Source organism: Globicephala melas, chromosome 14 (genome assembly GCF_963455315.2).
Source record: "Globicephala melas chromosome 14, mGloMel1.2, whole genome shotgun sequence".
Taxonomy (NCBI): domain Eukaryota; kingdom Metazoa; phylum Chordata; class Mammalia; order Artiodactyla; family Delphinidae; genus Globicephala; species Globicephala melas.
The window spans coordinates 79,575,472-79,599,071 of NC_083327.1; the positions used below are offsets into that span (position 1 = coordinate 79,575,472).

The 23,600-nt window shown below is 40.2% G+C and overlaps 1 protein-coding gene across 1 annotated transcript; it reads left to right on the plus strand.

Annotated features, from left to right (window-relative positions):
- The first annotated feature begins 92 nt into the window (after positions 1 to 92).
- Positions 93 to 21,542, plus strand: GTF2H5 (general transcription factor IIH subunit 5). Its single transcript, XM_060283565.2, has 3 exons — positions 93 to 168; positions 970 to 1,042; positions 18,943 to 21,542. Exons 2-3 carry the CDS (start codon positions 1,008 to 1,010, stop codon positions 19,121 to 19,123), a joined length of 216 nt encoding a protein of 71 aa, XP_060139548.1. The 5' UTR covers positions 93 to 168; positions 970 to 1,007; the 3' UTR covers positions 19,124 to 21,542.
- Positions 21,543 to 23,600: the final 2,058 nt, after the last annotated feature.

Consider the following 23,600-nt stretch of genomic DNA (forward strand, 5'->3'; position numbering starts at 1 on the left):
ACGCCCCGCCTCCCGCCGGCGTGCTCCACCCACGAGCCCGTCGCTGTCGCGATGACGTAATCGGCGCAAGCGCACTCTGTCGGCGACGTGGAAGTGCTGCTGCATCTGTGGGCGGAGGTTCGTGGCGTTGGCTCTTGGCGCAAGAGGGGAGAGTGGGGTGCCTGGAAGGTAGAGGGGTCTCAAAGAAAAAGAGGAGGAGGGGGAAAGTCCCAGAAGCCTGTCTTTCAGGTGCGGGGGTGTAGGGCGGTGTTCTGCCCCCTTTCTGGGCCCTTTCTGACGAGGACGGGCGGCTGCCCCGCGGGAATTGAACGGTGGATTTCCTTCGGGGAGGCACTGCCCGGTACCCAAGTGTAGAAATTTAAGAAGGGTTAACTTCGCGTGCGCTGAGTGGTTTCTTTTCCTTCAAGCGCACATCATTGGGGAACATATTTTGTTTGGCAGAGGAACACAGATCTGGAGACATGGATTGTACTTTTTTTTTTTTTTTTTTTTTGTTGGGAGCTGCGGCTTAATCTTTCGCTCCTTTTCGTCTACAAAACGAGGTGGTCGGACTCACCATGTAATTTTTAGGTCCCCTTTCAGAGCTACCATCCTGTGATTCCTGTCTCCAAGGATATTACCTTTTCTCATACTCCTGAGTAGGAAAAGAAATCTTTTGATTAGTGGACATGTTTTAGACCTGGATTGGGCACACTGCTGTGGACTTAGGGCCCATGCTTTCATTAGGATTGACAGCGGGCAGAATTTTTTGCAAGTAAGATTTATGCGTTGTTAATATTCCAAATAGACTTACTTTAATTTTGCTTAAAGATCAGAATATCTGTATGTTTTCCTAATGTTAGCTTTATGTCTTTCATAGACTTATATGTTTAGTCTTGGCATTTAATTTTTTGCCTCTTTTCAGAAGTAAATCACCAAAGAATATTGAAGTTGATGCTTTTGTGTTTTGTCACCTTATCCTTTTATTAGCATTTTTAAGGTCATCTGCACCTTCTGACTTGGAAAAGATGGTCAACGTCTTGAAAGGAGTGCTTATAGAATGGTTAGTAGTTTTGATACTTAACAAATTTTAAATCTGCACATTGAATCTTGATTTGTATGTGTATCCCTTCCAAAGTACATTTTTTTCTTTTGTTCTTAAGATTTGAATGAATCAAGTTTTTCAGCTTTCTCAACTGCATTTTTCTTACTTAATAACAAGTGGGACAGATGGTGGGTTTTTTTGGATTTTTAGAATTTTATTTTTTTTATACAGCAGGTTCTTATTAGTTATCCATTTTATACATATTAGTGTATATATGTCAATCCCAATCTCCCAGTTTCCCGGTTCATCAAATGGGACAGATTTCGTTGCTAAGTTTCTTCCTGGTGCCAGATTTCAATGTTTCTGTTGAATAGATGCAATTGGCATTATTTCCAAGAAGTTTTGGTCAGCGGTAGCATGTTTGTTACATTAACCCTCTTTAGGGGAACAGTGCTTGTATTCTCAAATCGTCAGGGATTGACTAGAATTTTAGGGTCTGCCTAAGTCACACAAACTTTGGTCTTTAAAAAAGAGAAAAAAACAAGAGAGCGAGTTGAAGGTTTCTTAAACTAGGCACACATTCCAAAGGAGAAACTAGAAACTATGGGTAGAGTTGAGCTCCTCAAAGCTAATGTAGGGCTTAATAATCCCTAGTCTGAAAATCTGAACTGTTGGACCAGTCTTGCTCAGTCTCCACTTGTTTGTTTGCCCCACCAAACAATTCTGTCTCATCTGGGAGTCCTGCCCAGTGGACACTCCCATTGTTTGAAATTACTACTGTCTACATTTCTCTGCCTCTAATGTGAGCCATTATGTGGATGACCGTACTGTTTCTGTGATGGCAAGCCTGGGGGAGGAGCAAGACCAAACCCTGGGGATCTCTGGCATTTAGAGTAGCACTGTCCAGTAGAAATATAATGTGAGCCACATATGTAGTCTTAAATTTTCTAGTAGCCACACTAAAAAGTAAAATGAAACAGGTGAAATTAATTTCTTAACTCTATACCCAAAGTATTTCACCAGGTACTAAAATACACATTGGATTTTGAAGCTCTAGTATGAAAAAAGACAATACAATAAATTGTATTGTCGGTGAAGCCAGTGAAGTAGGAGGGAAACCAAGGGAATGGTTGATGAAAGCGAGTTGGCTGTGTCAAGTGCTGATGAGAGGTGGGGTAAGATGAAGACACACTGGAGGTCATCGGTTTTTTATGAGAGCTTTTTAATGGAGAGGTGGGATAGATGCCAGATTGGAGTACTTTGGAAAGGGAAAGGGGGGCAAGGAAGTAGAGACCAGGTGGAGGAGTTTTGTTGTGATAATGAGCAAAGGAATAAAGAAGTGGGTGGGTAGCTGAAGAAGGATATGTTAAGGAACTCTGGTTCTTGTTATTTTCATTGTTTTAAGGTGAGAGACTACAATGTATGTTGATAAAAATAAACCGCCAGAGAGGAGAGAGGTGTTCACTTGGGAAAGCCAAGAGGCGGATTGAGATCCCAGAAATTCTAAGCATGCTCTGCTGTTGTCTTTTGGAAAACACTTCTAAGCTAATTTTTGTATTTTATTTTTCTTATTACTTTGTCATAATTAATAGAAACATTTTCCTGGTTGGTCTTTTTTTTAATTATTTAATTTATTTATTTACTTATTTTTGGTCAAGTCGGGTCTTTGTTGCTGTGCACGGGCTTTCTCTAATTGTGGTGAGCGGGGGCTACTCTTCGTTGCAGTGGCTTCTCTTGTTGTGGAGCGCGGGCTCTAGGCGTGCGGGCTTCAGTAGGTGTGGCTCGCGGGCTCTAGAGCGCAGGCTCAGTAGTTGTGGCGCACGGACTTAGCTGCTCCGCAGCATGCGGGATCTTCCCGGACCAGGACTCAAACACGTGTCTCCTGCATTAGCAGGCGGATTCTTAACCATTGTGCTACCAGGGAAGCCTCCGGTTGGTCTTTTAACATTATTTTTAACACAGAGGATACACACACACACAGTGTCGGCTATCAGTTTTTTCCCTTTTGTTTCTTCTGATTTTTCTAAAGTTAATCTTCATTCTGGATTTGATCAATATTCACCTCTGTCCTAGGGTTTTCATATTTTTATTTTCATTGATATTTTGAGTTTCATTCATCTAGAATTTATTGAGAGGAGGGGCATATTATGAGGTGAAGATCTAAATTAGCTGCCTTTTTTTTTTGGTCAAATAGCTGAATAATTTTCCAACACCATTTATTTCCTTCCCTAATGATGTGTGATGACTCCTTTATCACAGAGTTTCACTCCCCTTGCTACTCTCCCTAATCCCATCCCACATCCATTTTTTTCTTTGTCATTGTTACCTATTCGAGAATATCCTTGGAATAATTTAGTCTAGTTCCAAAATAATCCTTTTGGAATGATGGTTGGGATTGTATTACACCTATATTTTATTTTTTTTTTAATAATGCTAGGCTGCATTTTAAGGAGCAAAACTTTGGGAAACTCAAAATTTCGGTGGTAGACTTTCAGTTTAGCCATAAGAACAAAGAGTACAGATTTGTAAGAGGAACTGAGGTTTAGTTTTCTTTCCTGATCCGGCAAGCTCTCTGCTAGTTTGCTTGTTACCAGCCTCTGAATTCTGCCTGGGTGCTGAACAACTTGCTTTTCCATGTATTCTCCAGACTAGCAGCAGCAGCAGCATCTGGAGCTTGTTAGAAATGAAAATTTTCAGACCTCACCCCCTATCTACTAAATCAGAATTGTGCATAAAAAAGGATCTTGACACAGTGCATTTTAAGTTTGAAAAGCACTTAATCAGCTTAAGTTTGATAATCAGTTCCCCTATGGAGAATGGTTTTGCAGCAAGACTACAGTGTACTTAAATTTTATTTTGCAGATGGATACTATCCTTGCAAAACTATTTTTTCCCTTCAAAGTGAAATCTAAGGTGTAGCCTGCACAACTTTTCAAAAGGGTAACTGTCTTCCCAAAGATATAGATCTTCCAAGAAGACTCCAGGCCTAAGCAATAATAGATTCATAAAGGGCATGGCCAGGGCCTGTGGGTCCTCCTTCATGTGTAGGTGCACATGTTGGGATGATGGTAACTAAAGTCCTTCAGTTTCCCTCATGTCTATATTTGATTCCAGAGAGAAGATTGTTAATAATACAGTATCAGCATAAGTCAGTTCTTATCTCATAATATCCATAGATTATATGAAGCATTTAGGTGTATTGGAATGCAGATCTACATTAAAACAAATAAACCAGAGTATAATGTTGGCCATCTATGCCCAACTATCAGTGAATTGAAAAATCAAAGTACTTGGATATAATAAGGTTCTCTCCTCCCAAGGCTTATCAAATACCACAAACTAAAGTTTTTGGGGGGTTTTTTTGTGGTGTTTTTTTTTTGCGGTACGCGGGCCTCTCACTGTTGTGGCCTCTCCCGTTGCAGAGCACAGGCTCTGGACGCACAGGCTCTGGACGCGCAGGCTCAGCGGCCATGGCTCACGGGCCCAGCCGCTCCGTGGCATGTGGGATCCTCCCGGACCGGGGCACGAACCCGTGTCCCCTGCATCGGCAGGCGGACTCTCAACCACTGTGCCACCAGGGAAGCCCAGTTTTTTGTATTTTTATGTCAAAATGAGATTGTTGAAAACTTCCTCTTTGTTGGGATCCACCACTATCGACTGCCAGCCTCACACCAAGTGTTTTGCCGAGTCTAGCCAACCATAGCAGTTACCGAAGCAAGCAGCATATGCTCAACAAATGTCTGCGTCCAATTCCAGGTGCTAGAGCAGACCTCTGGTGTGACATTTATCACAGTTGGTTTGGCAGGTGCTTCAGCCAGGAAGATTTGTTGTACAGCTGCAAATTCCAGCCAGTTTATAGCACAACAGCAAAGAATCCAGAGAAATAGGTATTATTAGACCAGTCTTGTCCTTATGGGTTTGGCTTCCAAACCTCTACTGTGTATGAAAAGCAAGTAAGAACTAAGGCAAAACCAGTCTAACTGTTGTCCTGTTCTTTAACAGCATTTATATATCTTTTGTGAGCCTTTGCTTCTCATTCTTTGCAGGGCTGCATTCACTGAAGTTTCTTGGGCACCCAGAACAGTGCCTGAGATACATATAGAGGTGCTTAGTAAATATTTTTTACTGAAAGAATTTTGTTAATAAAATTGAACCAAGGAGTGTAATCTCACCCTAAATTCCAGGTTATTAGAGCTCTACTACCACAGTGAGAAGCAGAGTGGATAAGAAGAGGTTCTTGATAAATTGAATTCAAGTTTCAGTACAGAAAAGGTTCATACACTAGGCCTCCTTTTTGGCAAGTTACATCAGAGTAGCTTTTATTTTTTACTTTTTAAATTTTTATTGTATATAAAATAGTTGATTTACAATGTGTTAGTTTCAGGGGTACAGTAAAGTGATTTAGTTATACATGTATCTATTCTTTTTCCGATTCTTTTCCCATATAGGTTATTACAGAGTATTGAGTAGAGTTCCCTGTGCTATACAGTAGGTCCTTGTTGATTATCTGTTCAGTATTTTGTATATAGTAGTGTGTATATGTTAATCCCAGCTTTCTAATTTATCCTTCCCCATCCCCAACCAGAGTAGCTTTTAAATGAGGTGACTGTTACCTTCCAGTCCGTAGCTTTTAAAAAGCAGACTCTCACCAAGCTGCTGACATGGATGATGGAAGTGCAGTCTTAAGAAGCATCTGATCTAGGGCTTCCCTGGTGGCACAGTGGTTGAGAGTCCGCCTGCCGATGCAGGGGACACAGGTTCGTGCCCCGGTCCGGGAAGATCCCACATGCCGCGGAGCTGCTGGGCCCGTGAGCCATGGCCGCTGAGCCTGCGCGTCCGGAGCCTGTGCTCCGCAACGGGGAGGCCACAACAGTGAGAGGCCCGCGTACCACACACACACAAAAAAGAAGCAACTGATCTAGAAAGTAATTTGTGATAGGTCTTTTGAGCTTTTATATGCTTTAACACAATAATTCCATTCCTAGATGTTTATCTTAAGGAAGTGATCCAAGCTGCAGATAAAATTGTAGGTAGTTGATTATTCTAATTAAACAAAGTGTTGTGACATTTTTATCATCAAACAATATAGCTATTAAAATATTTGAAAATATTTTACGTGATATGAACAAAGGCATTTTCACATTCAGTAACAATTTTCTAAAACATTCCACTATCAGGACATAACAGTATTTATGGAGAAATACTTGTAAAATTTTAAAGTAATTATATCTGTTAACTAATTACTATCAGGAAGGATAGTTTATTATTGACTAAGACAAGATTATCTTTCTGATTGGATAGACAGTATTGACAACTTTATCCAACTGACCGATTAATTTTATGGTCTCTTTCATAGCTAACTGCATCATTCTAGTAGGCCTCTCATGGTGTAATACTTTTTTTAACAATCATATTTTATAGGAGGTATACCAAGGTTCTTTTTTTTTTTTTTTTTACTAGATCTTTATTGGAGCATAATTGCTTCACAATACCATGTTAGTTTCTGTTGCACAGCAAAGTGAATCAGCCATATGCATACACATGTCTCCATATCCCCTGCCTCGTGAGCCTCCCTCCCATGCTCCCTATCCCACCCCTCTAGGTCATCGCAAAGCGCTGAGCTGATCTCCCTGTGCTATGCTGCTGCTTCCCACCAGCCAACTGTTTTACATTCGGTAGTGTACATATGTCGATGCTACTCTCACTTCGCCCTCCCACCCCACGTCATCAAGTCCATTCTCTATATCTACCTCTTTATTCCTGCCCTGCAACTAGGTTCATCAGTACCATTTTTTTTCCTGAGATCCCACATATATGCGTTAGCATGCAGTATTTGTTTTTCTCTTTCTGACTTACTTCACTCTGTATGACAGACTCTAGGTCCATCCAGCTCACTACAAATAACTCAGTTTCTTTTCTTTTTATGGCTGAGTAACATTCCATTGTATATATGTGCCACATCTTTATCCATTCATCTGTCAGTGGACATTTAGGTTGATTCCATGTCCTGACTATTGTAAATAGTGCTGCAGTGAACATTGTGGTGCATGTCTCTTTTTGAATTATAGTTTCCTCAGGGTATATGCCCAGTAGTGGGATTGCTGGGTCATATGATAGTTCTATTTTTAGTTTTTTACCAACAGTGCAGGAGGGTTCCCTTTTCACCACACCCTTTCCAGCATTTATTATTTCTAGATTTTTTGATAATGGCCATTCTGACCAGCGTGAGGTGATACCTCATTGTAGTTTTGATTTGCATTTCTCTAATAATTTTTGACATTGAGCATCTTTTCATGTGCCTCTTGGCCATCTGCATGTCTTCTTGGTGAAATGTCCATTTAGGTCTTCCGCCCATTTTTTAACTGGATTGTTTTTTTTTTGATATTGAGCTCCATGAGCTGTTTGTATATTTTGGAGATTAATACTTTGTTGTTTCATTTGCAAGTATTTTCTCCCATTCTGAGGTTTGTCTTTTTGTCTTGTTTATGGTTACCTTTGCTGTGCAAAAGCTTTTAAGTTTAATTAAGTCCCATTTGTTTTTTTTGTTTTTACTTCTGTTACTCTAGGTGGTGGGTCAAAAAAGATCTTGCTGTGGTTTATGTCAAAGAGTGTTTTTCCTGATTTCCTCTAAAAGTTTTATGCTGTCTGGTCTTATGTTTAAGTCTTTAATCCATTTTGAGTTTATTTTTGTGTATTGTGTTAGGTAATGTTCTGATTTCATTCTTTTACATGTAGCTGTGTAGTTTTCCCAGCACCACTTTTTGAAGAGGCTGTCTTTTCTCCATTGTATGTTCCTGCCTCCCTTGTCGAAAATTAGGTGCCCATATGTGCATGGGTTTATCTCTGGGCATTCTTTCCTGTACCATTGATCTATATTTCTGTCTTTGTGCCAGTACCATACTGTCTTGATGACTGTAGCTTTGTGGTACAGTTTGAAGTCAGGGAGGCTGATTCCTCCAACTCCATTTTTCTTTCTCAAGAGTGCTTTGGCTATTCGGGGTCTTTTGTGTTTCCATACAAATTGTAAGATTTTTTGTTCTAATTCTGTGAAGAATGCCATTGATAGTTTGATAGGGATTGCACTGAATCTGAAGGTTGCTTTGGGTAGGATAGTCATTTTAACAATATTGATTCTTCCAATACAAGAACATGGTATATTTCTCCATCTGTTTATGTCATGTTTGATTTCTTTCATCAGTGTTTTATAGTTTTCTGAGTACAAGTCTTTAGCCTCCTTAGGCAGGTTTATTCCTAGGTATTTTATTCTTTTTGTTGCAATGGTAAATGGGAGTGTTTCCTTAATTTCTCTTTCTGATTTTTTGTTGGTGGTGTATAGGAATGCCAGAGATTTCTGTGCATTAATTTTGTATTCTGCAACCTTACCAAATTCGTTGATTAGTTCTAGTAGTTTTCTGATGACATCTTTAGGATTTTCTATGTATAGTATCATGTCATTGGCAAATAGTGACAGTTTTACTTCTTCTTTTCCAATTTAGATTCCTTTTATTTCTTTGCCTTCTCTGATTGCTGTGGCTAGGACTTCCAAAACTATGTTGAATAATAGTGGCAAGAGTGGACATCATTCTCTTGTTCCTGATCCTAGTGGAAATGCTTTCAGTTTTTCACCATTGAGTATGTTGCTTGCTGTGGGTTTGTCATATATGGCCTTTATTATGTTGAGGTAGTTTCCCTCTATGCCCATTTTCTGGAGAGTTTTTATCATAAATGGGTGTTGAATTTTGTCAAAAGCTTTTCCTGCATCTATTGAGATGATCATATAGTTTTTATTCCTTAATTTGTTAATGTGGTGCATCACATTGATTGATTTGTGTCTAATTTGTTATCAGGGTGATGCTGGCTTTGTAGAATGAATTTGAGAGTGTTTCTCCCTCTGCATTTTTTTGAAAGAGTTTGAGAAGTATCGATGTTAGCTCTTCTCTAAATGTTTGATAGAATTCGCCTGTGAAGCCATCTGGTCCTGGACTTTTGTTTGTTGGAAGATTTTTAATTACAGTTTCAATTTCATTACTTGTGATAGGTCTGTTTATATTTTCTAAATCTTCCTGGTTCAGTCTTGGAAAATTTACCTTTCCAAGAATTTGTCCATTTCTTTGTGGTTGTCCATTTTATTGGCATATAGTTGTTTGTAGAAGCCTCTTATAATCCTTTGTATTTCTGCAGTGTCAGTTGTGATTTCTCCTTTTTCGTTTCTAATTTTATTGATTTGCATCCTCTCCCTTTTTTTCTTGATGAGTCTGGCTAAGGTTTTATCAATTTTGTTTGTCTTCTCAAAGAAGCAGCTTTTAGTTTTTTTGTCTTTGCTATTGTTTTCTTCGTTTCTGTTTCATTTATTTCTGTTCTGATCTTTATGATTTCTTTCTTTCTACTGACTTTGGGTTTTCTTTGTTCTTCTTTCTCTAGTTGTTTTAAATGTAGGGTTAGATTGTTTATTTGAGATTTTTTTCTTGTTTCTTAAGGTGAAATTGAATTGCTGTAAACTTCCCTCTTAGAACTGCTTTTTCTGAGTCCCATAGGTTTTGGGTCATCGTGTTTTTGTTGTCATTTGTTTCTGTGTATTTTTTATTTCTTCTTTGATTTCTACAGTGATCTATTATTTGTTTAGTAGCATTTAGCCTCCATGTATTTGTGTTTTTTACAGGTTTTTTTTCCTGTAATTGATTTCCAATCTCATGGCGTTGTGGTCAGAAAAGATGCTTGGTACAATTTCAATTTTCTTAAATTTTCCGAGGCTTGATTTGTGACCCAAGATGTGATCTGTCCTGAAGAATGTTCCTTGTGCACTTGAGAAGAAAGTGTATTCTGGCACTTTTGGGTGGAATGTTCTATAAATATCAATTAGATCTATCTGGTCTATTGTGTCATTTAAAGCTTGTGTTTCCTTTTTTATTTTTTGTTTGGATGATCTGTCCATTGGTGTAAGTGGGGTGTTAAAGTCCCCTACTATGATTGTGTTACTGTTGATTTCTCCTTTCATGACCTTATGTATTGAGGTGCTCCTATGTTGGGTGCATAAACATTTATAATTGTTATATCTTCTTCTTGGATTGATCCTTTGATCATTATGTAGTCTCCCTCCTTATCTCTTGTAACAGTCTTTATTGTAAAGTCTATTTTATCTGATACGAGTATTGCTACTCCAGCTTTCTTTTGATTTCCTTTTTCATGGAATATCTTTTTCCATCCCTTCACTTTCAGTCTGTATATGTCCCTAGGTCTGAAGTGGGTCTCTTGTAGACAGCATATATATGGGTCTTGGTTTTGTATCCATTCAGCCAGTCTGTGTCTTTAGGTTGGGTCATTTAATGTCTTTACATTCAAGGTTATTATCGATATACATGTTCCTGTTACCATTTTCTTAATTGTTTTATGTTTGTTTTTGTGGGTCTTTTTCTTCTCTTGTGTTTCCTGCTTAGAGAAGTTTCTTTAGCATTTGTTGTAAAGCTGGTTTGGTGGTGCTGAATTCTCTTAGCTTTGGTTTGGCTGAAGAGCTTTCGATTTCTCCACTGAATCTGAATGAGATCCTTGCTGGGTAGAGTGATCTTGGTTGTAGGTTTTTCTCTTTCATCACTTTAAGTATATCCTGCCACTACCTTCTGGCCTGCAGAGTTTCCACTGAAAAATCAGCTGATAACCTTATAAGGATCCTTTGTGTGTAATTTTTTAGTTTTCTCTTGCTGCTTTTAATATTTTTTCTTTGAATGTAATTTTTGTTAGTTTGATTAATACGTGTCTTGGTGTATTTTTCCTAGGGTTTATACTGTATGGGACTCTCTGTGCCTCCTGGACTTGGGTGATTATTTCCTTTCCCATGTTAGGGAACTTTTCCAGTATAATCTCTTCAAATATTTTCTCAGACCCTTTCTTGTTCTCTTCTTCTCTGGGACCCCTGCAATTTGAATGTTGTTGCATTTAGTGTTGTCCCAGAGGTCTCTGAGATTGTCTTCAATTCTTTTCATTCTTTTTTCTTTATTCTGCTCCTGGGCAGTTATTTCTACCATTTTGTCTTCCAGCTCACTTGTTCGTTCTTTTGCCTCCATTATTCTGTTATTGATTCCTCTAGTGTATTTTTCATTTCAGTTTTTGTGTTGTTCATCTCTGTTTGTTTGTTCTTTAGTTCTTCTAGATCTTTGTTAAACATTTCTTGTATTTTCTCAATCCGTGCCTCCATTCTATTTCCGAGATTCTGGATCATCTTTACTTCATTACTCTGAATTCTTTTTCAGGTAGATTGCCTACTTCCTCTTCATTTATTTGGTCTTATAGGTTTTTACCTTGCTTCTTCATCTGTGACATATTTTTTTGCTGTCTCCTTTTTTTTTTTTTTAAATTAGTGGGATTGTTTTCCTGTTTCACTGATCGTTTGGCCTGAGGCATCCAACAATGGAGTTTGTAGGCTGTTGGGTAGAGCTGGGTCTTGGTGCTGAGATGAGGACCTCATCTGATGAATATTCATGAGACCTCACTCCTATGAATATTCCCTGGGGTCTGAGTTTCTCTGTTAGTCCACTGGTTCGGACTCGGCGCTCCCACCGCAGGAGCTTCCGCCTGACCCCAGGCGTGCAAATCAAGATCCCGCAAACCACGTGGGTGACAAAAAAAAAGAGAGAGGGCGAGAACACTAACAAAGTAAAAAATAAAATTAGACTAGGAAACTAACAGATATGTTAAAAAGAACGTAAAAATAAAAACATAGAGAATCAACAACCGGAAAGTACATCAGTACCACAATAGTAAAAAGAGGAGGAGGGAAAAGAAAAAAGGGAGGGGGGAAGGCCTTGGATGTGGAGAGCGGGGCGTAAGGAAGGGCGAGGTTTGGGTGGTGGGCAGGGCCAATGCTCAGGACGCACAGGGCTGGAAAAGGCTCTGGGGACTGTGGGGGGTGGGGCTTAGGCTCAAGGAACAGAAGGGCTCCAGGCGTACCTCCCATCCCTGGTCTTAGAGGGCAGGGGACCTCACCTGGGCCCCTCCCGCCTGCCTCTCCTGATCTCCCTGGCCTCCCTCCTATGCCTCCAAGCACCCACGCAGCCTGGAGGGGGCTTTGGATCGCAGGGGACCAGCCTGGGAGCTCAGCAGGCTCCCCAGGGCCCAGTGGGCAGGGCAGTCGCCCTCCACTCCACTCCCACTCCTCTTCTGCTTGCCACTTCTGATCTCCCCAGCCTCCCTCCTATGCCCCCAGGACCCACATGGCCTGGATGGGGCTTTGGTAGGGGGGCAAGTGGTTTGGGAGCTCAGCAGGCTCCCCGGCTTGAGTGGGCCAGGCGATCGCCCTCAGCTCCTCTCCCGCTTTTCCTGGAGAGTCCCTCCCTCCTGCCTCTCCTGATCTCCCCGGCCTCAGGGGCCCTGATCTTATCTGACCTCCACTTTTTCTCCCCACCTCGGTCCCCCTACGTTCTACTGGTTCACTCTGGGATTCCTCCTGTCTCCTTGGGGATCAGGGTCCCCCACCAGCAGCCGGCAGGCGCCCTAGTTCTATACTAAGTTTCTTTAGGAGGGGGTTGATAATACCTCCCCTTTACGTTTCCAGGACAGAGACATTTTTTCTTGCTCACTAGCCCTGATCCCAGGACTTTAACCAAGTATGTACATGGGCACTTGGTTTTGGTTTTTTTGCTGCCAGCAGGTTCTCCCAGAGAAATTCCCATGTAGAATAGTCCTATGTTCAGGCAAGATATTCTAGGCCCTCAACATATGCTAACAAAGTGCCCCTTAAACTTTGAGTGTCTTTTTGAATCATTACAGATTACATTTCAAATACATGCTTGAGAATTCATTCTCAAATTGACTGCTTTCCATCTCCTTTCAAAAAATTTAATTGAAGCAATTGATATTAGAAGCAGTTATTTCAGTGTGTCACGGACCGTTTTCTAAGTTCTCATCTCATTTGTGTTAGCAGTGTTTCCTCAGGTATAAGGAGTACAGTTTGTGTACCTGATGATTTGGAGTAGCACAGATTTTGCAGCAATAGAACACAGAAATACTTTTTCTATGACCATCTTAATTTATCTGAGAAAAAAATAAAACTAACATCAAGATGACTGGTGATTTTGTACCAGATGAAGTTAAGGTGAAAAGTTAATTTAAAGGCAATTTAAAGAAAAAAATTGAGTAATATGTAGTGCAGATGTTACAAGAGATGGCTAAAATGGCAAGGGTAGATGCAAATGGTAAAAATTTTGAAAGCACTGACCTGTTGGTTAAAAGCACAGGTGTGAGTCCCCTGGCACTTCTTGGCTTCAGTTGTTCAGCTTTTACTTAATTGAAAGTATGTAAATTTCTTTTATTTAGAGAGTTGCTGGAGATAAAAGTCTTCATAACCACTTAACCCTTGCTATCTCTAATACCTCCTAGTAGCAGCCAATTACTAGAGTAAATTGGTGTCATCTGTGAACACACTGCACTCAAACAGTAACAAGATAATGTATCACATTTGGACAGCAGATTTTATAATGTCCTTGTTTTTTGTCATTATTGAACCATTTAAACCCAAAATTTATATTAAAGGGTTAACAAAAAAACTACCATTTGTCCTGTCACCTAAAGTATATGTTTCTAAGCAACCTCTCTGAGTGTGTGACTTTTGTAGAAAGTATTGAAATTCTTGTGGGGTCTAAGACAGTGCAGCACAATAAAGGTTGTGAGGGTAAAGTGGGCACCACACGAGAGTCAAAGGCAAGTCCCTCCTTGCAGGGAAGGGAGGAAGCAGTGTGGTTGTAGAACAGTAAAGCAGAGGGGTTTTTTCTGTCCACCACACCTGTGTACTGTTAAATTGCTCTCCTTTTATTCTCCACCCCTGTCCCACCCAACCCCCTTTTATTTGTATAGACACGGAGCAATATAGGGAAACAACTGAGGTTTCAAAAAGAAACCTTTGAGAGCAGGAACCTGTTCAAAAGAACCTGTTTGAGCAGGAAAACGATAGTTTTAAAGATGCTGAAGCTTTGTTTCCCTGTCCTATGGGCCTCCCCATTTTCAGTTCTGTAATATCTGAAAGAACCCTGTTCAGCCTGCTTCATTACCCCCAGATTCTTTCTAGAATTGCTCTTTAAACTCTTTTTCTTGGCTGCATTGGGTCTTCGTTACTGCACGTGGACTTTCTCTAGTTGCTGTGAGCAGGGGCTACTCTTCGTTGCGGGGCGTGGGCTTCTCCTTGCAGTGGCTTCTCTTGTTGTGGAACCCAGGCTCTAGGCATGTGGGCTTCAGTAGTTGCAACACACTCAGTAGTTATGGATCGCGGGCTCTAGAGCACAGGCTCAGTAGTTGTGGCACACAGGCTTAGTTGCTCCATGACATGTGGGATCCTCCCAGACCAGGGCTTGAACCCGTGTCGCCTGCATTGGTAGGTGGATTCTTTTTTTTTTTTTAAGTATTTATTTATTTATTTATTTATTTATTTATTTATTTATTTTTGGCTGCATCGAGTCTTAGTTGCAGCATGCGGGCTCCACAGTGCATGGGCTCTCTAGTTGCAGCACCTGGGCTTAGTTGCCCCGTGGCATGTGGGATCTTAGTTCCCCGACCAGGGATTGAACCCATGTTCCCTGCTTTGGAAGGTGGATTCTTAACCACTGGACTACCAGGGCAGTCCCTGGCAGGTGGATTCTTAACCACTGTGCCACCAGGGAAGTCCCTCCATCGACTTTTAAATTCACCCCTACCCCATCATGTCCCACTTTGCCCTTAGAACCTAGTAAGATAGCAGCAGAATCCCTTATATCCTCAGACTCTTCTCAGAACTTTCCCTCTATCTTCCCCCAATACCCCTTTTTTGTTGTTGTCATAATAAAAACCTAGCTTTCCCCTGAGCCTGCTATGTTGACTTTTCTCTAATACCTCTTGTACCACTGGGCCAAGAAGTGGGATGGGTATCTACCTTGTTCCTCATTGCCACTTCCAGAAATCCTCCCTCCCTCTTCCACAGAAACCCCCCAGTTCTGAATCTGACAAGACCACCCACTAATCCTCCTCTTTGTAACCATCTACAAACACCCAAGTCTTTCCTTGAAAGTTATTCTTTGAAGGCTACTTGTCACTCTTCAAGAGTTCTCCACAAATTCTTAACGATTTCGTATGTATAGTCCTTTCAGTACCCTGGCCTTTTCTTCCAATGAGCTTTTCTCTGTCCTGTCATAGTCATTCATTCACATTGTCACACCTACCCACATCCCTACCAATACTGCCATCTCTTCAAAATCTCCATTTTAGGCATCTAACTGACCACTACCTCCTCTTTCCAGTTCACTCCCTCTAATACCCTAGCTCTATAATTCCTTTGATTCTACCAGACCTGCAGTCTGTTGATTCTCCCAGCATTTCCATCCTGACTCATCCCAGCATCCTCACTTTCCTCCATACCCAGTCCATCAGTATACTCGTTCTCTTAAAGACACTCAACTCCCTGCCCCTCTCAGTCACACCAACCAGGTCGGGTTCAATCCGGCTCTCTACCTATTCTGAACCTTTACCTCCACAACTCTAATGGCTGGAGAAAAACATACAAACATACTGATTGGTCTCACTTTAAATTCATGACTATTAAATTCATGTGAGCCTTAATGCTAGCCTGCAAACCAGCTAAATTTCCTAGTCCATTTATTGTCCCACTTTCCTAATAAAGCTGTTAGATTTCATCAAATTAAGATTTCATCAGTTTTAAAACTTAGCAGTATTTTATGTACCTATAAGAAAAATCACTGCCAGTTGTACTGTAACATGCCATGAAATGTAAGACCCATCCCAATTTTGGAGATGGTAAGATGTGGGGGGAATGTGCTTCTTAGAACGGGTGGAATATGGTATTCCATACCTTCACCTTCTCTTAGCTCAGAAAACGTCCCTGTCCTCACTTCAGCTGATTTCTTTGTTCCTCGTTTCCCTGAGAAAACAGAAGCAACCAGAAGAGAATGTCCACAGTCTTCATCTCCTGGACCTGGGCCCATACACTCTTCCCTTCCTCACACTTACTGTGGGCGACTTGTCTATTCTCTTGTCTCAAGCCAGCCTCCCTGGCCTATTTAAAGACACCTTTTCAGCAGTTTCCCTCTTTTTCTCCCGCATTATCCACTTTTCTTTCTCTACTAGATCATTCCCAGCAGAACTACAAACATGCTGTAACACTACCCCTCCCCAGGTGGGCAGCCCTGTGGTGCAGAAACTCTTGCTTCCACATCCGTCTCCAGCTCCCACTTGACTTTCCTGCTCTTTGTAGCAGGATTTCTCAGAAGATACGTATGTAGTCACTTTCTCCGATTTCACTCCTTGCAGTCTGAAAACCACTCCAGTCAGGCCCTGTCCTCTGTAGCCATAGTCCTGAAGCTGCTCTTGGGAAAGTCCAGTAACTTTCTGAACCCAGTAGTCAGTTCTCAGTCCTTCTCTTGCTCTTCCTCTTAACAACATTTGGCCCAGCTGATCTCTTCCTCTTCCTGGAGATACTTCGTTTACTTAGCTTCCAGTCTCTTCAAGTTTTCTTCCGACCTCAGTGGTCATTTTATAGGCTGATTTGCTGGTTCATCCTTTTCTTCCTAACCTTTTGATATTGGAGTATCCAGGGCTTGGTCCTTGGACTCTCCTCTGTAGCTCTGCTCACTCCTTTGTCATAGCTTTAAATGCCGTCTATACATTGATGACTGACTGACTCCTCATTCTGGACTTCACTGCTGAAATCCAGAATTGTATATCCAGCTTCCTGCTCAACTTCTTCACTTGGGTGGCATCTCCGATGTAACTTGCCTAAAGCCAGACTCTCGATCTTAACTACACCCCTGTTCTTCTGTGTTCCTCCTCATCTCAGTGAAAGACAACTCCATCCCTTCATTTGCTCAGACCAGAAATCTTGGCGTCTCCTTAATTCCTCTCAAAGCTCAAGTCCAGTCTCAGCAAGTTATGTGGGCTTTACGTTTGGTGTATATCTAGAGTTGAGCCACTGCTCAACTTCCCTGGTACCACCTAGGTCCAAATCATTGTGTCTTGTCATTATTACTGCATTCACCTTCTAATTGGTCTCCCTGTTTCCACCGTTGCCTCCACCACCCACCAGCCTCTTCTCAACCCAGTATGATCTTTACATTTAAAATTAAAGTCATTTTGTAAGTTAAATCAAGATGGAGTTCTAACCCATATCCCACTGCTCTCCCCTCCACTTTCCCCTCTCCAGCTCTGTGGCCTTGCTGTTCACTCCGCGTAGGATGTTCTACCCCACGTCACTTCATGGTTTGCTCACTACCTCCTTCTGATGTGTATTCAGACATCACCTGCTCAGTAAGGCCTCCCCTGAGTCCCCTGCTTAAACTTGCAAGATCATATCACTGTCGTCACTGCCATTTCTCATTCGCTTCCTTTGTTTTCTGTGTGTTTGTCATAGTGTTACCACTAGAATGTAAATTGTCTTCACTGCTGAATCCCCCAGACCAGAATAGCACCAGGCACATGATGGGTACTCAGTTTATTGAATGAGTGAATAAAACTTAACAGAGCAAGTTTACCACTTCTGAACAAATCAATTTCCCACATTAGTATGGTCATTATAATACTGCAACTATAGAATTTAACTGAATTTTGCCAAACTTAAGTGGATCAATAGAACCTAACTTTTCTGAACCTAAGATAACAAGCATACTAGAAACTAAATTTAAAATGTGTCACTTCTGGGCTTCCCTGGTGGCGCAGTGGTTGACAGTCCGCCTGCCGATGCAGGGGACACGGGTTCGTGCCCCGGTCCAGGAAGATCCCACATGCCGCGGAGTGGCTGGGCTCCTGAGCCATGGCCGCTGAACCTGCGCTCCACAACGGGAGGGGCCACAACAGTGAGAGGCCCGCGTACTGCAAAAAAAAAAACAAAAAAAAGTGTCATTTCTGACATGGGGAGACCTACTTATTTATTCACATTATTTTATAGCATAGCAAATTGTTAATAAAATTATTTTAAAGGTAAGCTGTTGAAAGTAATTAAGACAATCGTTTTTTCAGGAAGGCTTGACTTTATTCATAGTTAATATATACCATAAACCATACTCATTTAGCTATTGAAATAAATCCTTTACTTTGTTAGCTTCACTTGTACCTATGTTTGTACTTGAAAGAAATAAAATGTATATGGTTTTCAGTAAATTACACTGACCTCTTTTGAATTAAATTATTATCTTTGTGATTGATGTTGACATCCCTCAAGAAACCAAAAGATTGTGTAAGATTATGTTTTCTCTAAGAATTAAAAATATCTGTATGCAAATTGACATTTTTATATTCATCTTTTGCTGAACACAGTATTGTATATTATATTAGATCTAAAGTGTGCCTTTGTTATAATTCAGGTTTTTATTAAAAAGACTCATTTCTATAAATCTAGGAAATTTTATCTCTTTCCCTTATGGCTGTCCTATTCATTCCAAACTAAAAACCACAAATAAATAGAATTGAATTTAGATCTCATTTTGAACTCACTGTTCTCAGAGAGATTTGGTTAGAATTTCCTTTAAAGATTCTGAATGTTAGGAGGTTCAGAATTTTAAGGAAGGAAAAAAAGTTGAATATTTACTGCAAGCCAAAGACTATTGTTGGCATTTTTAAAATCAGTTAACAGGGCTGTGCTTCGAGTCCCTATTACAAAGCTGTGAACATTGCTTTACTTTTTCACTTGTCGGTGACAAATTATTCTTTTAAAATCTCATCATTGGCCTCTTTCCTCTAAACTTGCACTAACAGTTCTAAAATGAAGCTGTCTGTTAATCATCAACACTGTGTCTGTTAATCATCAACACTTGAGGCAGAGAAGGAGTGAGGAATTGGTTAACAGTTTAGAACTTTTAAACTTATCCTAAAACTCTCCATGCTCAATTCTAATTGTTCAGGTCTCTGGTAATTTGACAGTAAGGTGTCTCATCATCATGTGTTTATCTCGACAGTGACCCTGCCATGAAGCAATTTCTGCTGTACTTGGATGAGTCAAATGCCCTAGGGAAGAAGTTCATCATTCAAGACATTGATGACACTCACATCTTCGTAATAGCAGAGTTGGTTAATGTCCTCCAGGAGCGAGTAGGTGAATTAATGGACCAAAATGCCTTTTCTCTTACCCAGAAGTGAAAATATTAGATAATAACCACTTAGGAATTAAAAGTAACAAATGTGAGAGACTCACCATTCGATGTCTTGTGTGACTGATTAGATTTACAGAATTGCTCGGAAGCATGTGACAGGGAAGACTGTGATATCATTTGTTTATAAGAAAGCCCCTGAACTGACTTTCTTGTTCTGTTTTTTTCAGTGTGTGTACCCTAGAATTTAAAAAAAAAAAAAAAAATGCTTTAACAGTTGGCTATAATTTGGCTTTTATTAACCTATATCAAAATATAAATGTAATTGGTTTTCCTGCTTCTTAATGCCAATTTAATACATTAAGAATATGATGGAATATGCTTTTAAATCATCAGTCTAACCTACATACCACCTATATATTATCTTTGCTTATTCGTATTAGTAATTGGGGGTTTGGTAGTGTAGGTATGGTTTGTTTTGTTTCCACTAGAAACTTCACAGACTGTTTAGATAAATATGCCAAGGTGGGAACTTCAGTAATATTTATACCTTACAAATAGTGTCTGCATGCCAGCCAGCTCTGTTGGTGAAGAAGATGTGGAAGAGAAAGAACCCTGTAACATTAACGGAAACTGCAGTTTGCATTTCCCTAAAAATGCAGTTTTTTAAAAGCACAGAGGGTTAGAAACAACCAAATGGGAAAGGTACATGCTGCTTTGCAGCTTTCATCTTTCCTTGTTCAGACTTTGTTGGTCACATTTTCCCATCAAGGCAAGTGCTCTTTTATTGAGAAGTCAGTTTTCCTTGGGCCTTATTCCCTATGAGAATCCCTGTTTAAATTTGTCTAAAAAAGAAAGGTAGGAACAGATAGAAGCAAAGTCAGTCTTGGGGGAGGTTAAGATGTGTTGCATCTAGTTCTATGGTTGATCGAGGCAGAAACAATAACACTGATGGGGGCTTTGCTTCCCTTCCTGAACATAGTGGTACTAGGATGGGTTCATGGGGTGGGAATTTTCCAAGAGAAAAGATAACTTTCATGATGTTAAGTGGAATCGTATCAAACCCACTTTACCTGCCTCCTTATGGTGTGTTTATTCAGAGCATCTGTGTACCATAGTCACTTACTTACACATGCGTTCCCTAAAGCTGGAAATTTCCATAGGTATATTTATCATGGTTCCCACCCATGTAACTCAAGCCACCCAATTTTGATTTTCACATAACAATGCAAACAATTTTGATGAGTTATTGGTACATCTGGTACTAAAACTTGCTCAATACAGTACATTTCTTTAGGATTTCCAGCGGTACTGAAGTGTTACTGACTCTTGTATTTCAGGCATGTCTAAATCAATTTCTAACATGCCTCAGGTGTTTGTCACCTAATACCTTTTAACATGAAACTTAGAGAAAATTTTTCTTACAATCTCAGAGTTTAAGAGGTACTGGCAAGACTATTGGACAGTGAGTACAAAGAGTGTTAAGTGAAGGAAAATCTTTATTTCATTAGCCCTTATTGTTTAAAAGTTGAGTTAGGGCAAATGTTCGATATCTTTTTCTGAAAGTGCATTAGAAAGATGGGACAGTGTGGTGCTGGGAGCCGTACTTGGAGCCACTGAGTTGGCTCATCCAACTATGAGAGAAGCTGGGAGAGAACAGAAAATATCCAAGTGACATTTTCTCCAGGCTCTGCTGCTTGGAATCTGCTTGACATTATTCGATTTAGCACACTTTAGATGTCTAGAACAAGATATGTTGGCTGCTGAGTACTGGAGAAATTGACTACTGTCTTTTTATTTTTAACAAAGTCCTTAATACTGTGAAAAGGTAGTATTAACTTAAATTTTCCTAATTGCATAAAAGAGTCTATTTTAATTTATGAGATAGTTGACCAGTCACAAATATCCATGTACTAAAATTGTGATATTTAGAATTATATTAACTTCTTGAGAAAGGTTTTTTTTTTTTTTAATACCATATAAGGTCAAAACTTCTGTATTCGGGCTTCCCTGGTGGCGCAGTGGTTGAGAGTCCGCCTGTCGATGCAGGGGACACAGGTTCGTGCCCCAGTCCGGGAAGATCCAACATGCCGCGGAGTGGCTGGGCCCGTGAGCTATGGCCACTGACCCTGTGTGTCCGGAGCCTGTGCTCCACAATGGGAGAGGCCACAGCAGTGAGAGGCCCGCACACAGAAAAAAAAAAAAAAAAAAACTTCTGTATTCTTTGAACCCCAATTTCCTTGTGAAATTTAATGTGATTATTTTAAAATTCCAGGCATCCTAAGTATGCATAAGAGTTAATGTAAAAATGTTTATTGAGACATTGTTTTTGATGAACACTAACTAAACATTACTGATAATAAGCAACAAAGGCTACTCTCTTTTATTTCTGATAAACACTATAGGTGGCAGTCAAAGTTATTAACGATTATATTGCTCTTAACATTATGTATAATAGAGGTGATTTGACATAATTGTACTTCTTTTCTGGAAAGATGGTAAATAATGTGCTTACTCTATTTTGTAGTTACACATTAAACCTCACTTAGCTCTAAAGAAACTAAATAAAACCTTTTTTTTTTTTTTTTTTTTTTGCGGCACGCGGGCCTTTCGCTGCTGTGACCTCTCCCGTTGCGGAGCGCAGGCTCAGCGGCCATGGCTCACGGGCCCAGCCGCCCCGTGGCATGTGGGATCTTCCCAGACTGGGGCACGAACCCGTGTCCCCTGCATCGGCAGGTGGACTCTCAACCACTGCGCCACCAGGGAAGCCCTAAGTAAAACCTTTGATATAATGCCTTCTGATTTAACTAGTATACTGGGATCATTCTACCTCTTAACCATCTTAACAGATAGGAAAAGGGTATGTTTTAAAAATGAAGAAATGGTGCAGCTTGCAAATATAGTCAATAAATATTCTCAAGTGTGCATAGCTCTGCTTCATTTGTAGCGGAGATCACTGAAAGATCTGTTGGTAAGATTATTGGATAAGCTTTTGAAAAACACTGTTCTCACTATAGAAAAGTGATTAAGAGCCTGACTGAGTCCAGACTGCCTGGGTCCAAATGTCAGCTCCCTGCTTGCTAGCTCTGGGATCTTGTACACGTCATTCAGTTTTTCTGTGCCTCTGAGCTTTCATCTGTGAAAACAGGAATAGTTACCCTCAAAAATTGTGTGGATGATTGTAAGTTAAAATATGTAAAGCAGATGGTTCTGAAATTTAGTTACCTTGAATCTAGAAGAGCACAATGAAAAAGGGAGAAAAAAGACATTTCAGCACACACACACACATATTTTGTTTTGTTTTGCATGATCACAGTCCAGTGAGAACAAGCAGCTGGGGGAGGAGGGGAATTCCTTTTAAAAGAATATTAGGTAGATAGTTTAACAGGGACCCCCTACCTTCATTGATCTCAAAACTGTCTCTGAGCAACATTGTCAGGAAATACCTGAATAGTTAGCTTTTCTGAGACCATTCCTTTCTCCATTCTTAAACGATGATTAGTCTTATATAGAATTCCTGGGTCACCATCCATTTGTATTAAAACTGAGCCATTTTTCTCATCATCCTCAGGCATTTACTGAGACCAGTTTGGATTTTATTCTTTTGAATAACTTTTTCCACTTGGTTTGCAGGAGTTTCTTTGAACTCCTCTCTTTCTTACCCAATGTTCTTTTTCTACTTGGCTTTCATTCTTAACCAATCCCTCCCTCCATCCTTTTTGTTTGTTTGTTTGTTTGTTTTTATTTTGTTCCACTATAGTGTTTATTATTTCTTTGAACTTTTAAAAGTTAACTAAGGTGTATATCCCTTGTTAATTTTGCCTGGAATATGTGTGTCTTCCTGAGCTCTCAAAATTCAGGTGGTTTGTTTATTTACGTTGTGGAGGATTCTGTTTAAGTTTTTAAATGAACAGATTTTCTGTTAGAACTTTCATACCTCTATTCTGTTTGTTCTTTAGAAACACCTATTCATTAATTGATTCTCCATGATTAATACTTGTTGTTTTCTCATCATTTTCATTGCTTTTATTCTCTGTTACAGGAATGCTTTTCAAATTTGTCACTAAACTTGATTTTACTTTAATGAAAACCTAAACTCGATTTCACTTTATGGAAAACCTATTTCCTACTGCTTCCAACTTAGACTTTATCTTGGCTGCTGCATTTTTGGTTACATTATACTTTTTTTTTTTTTTTTTTTTTTTTTTTTGGTACGTGGACCTCTCACTGTTGTGGCCTCTCCCGTTGCAGAGCACAGGCTCCGGACACGCAGGCTCAGTGGCCATGGCTCACGGGCCTAGCCGCTGCGCGACATGTGGGATCTTCCCAGACTGGGGCACGAATCCGTGTCACCTGCATTGGCAGGCGGACTCTCAACCACTGCGCCACCAGGGAAGCCCTACGTTTTACTTTTTTAAACTATTCCTTGTCATAGCCTGTTTAATGAAGATAAGGTCCACTGGTATCTTTATTTTTAATTGAAGTTACCTTTTTTATGAGCAATACACTTTCATTGCAGGTAGACT

Excerpts from the sequence above, each read along its gene's own strand:
- GTF2H5 (XM_060283565.2), top strand. The coding sequence starts at position 1,008 with ATGGTCAACGTCTTGAAAGGAGTGCTTATAGAATG. Across the intron at positions 1,043-18,942 it reads AAAGGAGTGCTTATAGAATG|TGACCCTGCCATGAAGCAAT; the intron begins GTTAGTAGTTTT and ends TTATCTCGACAG.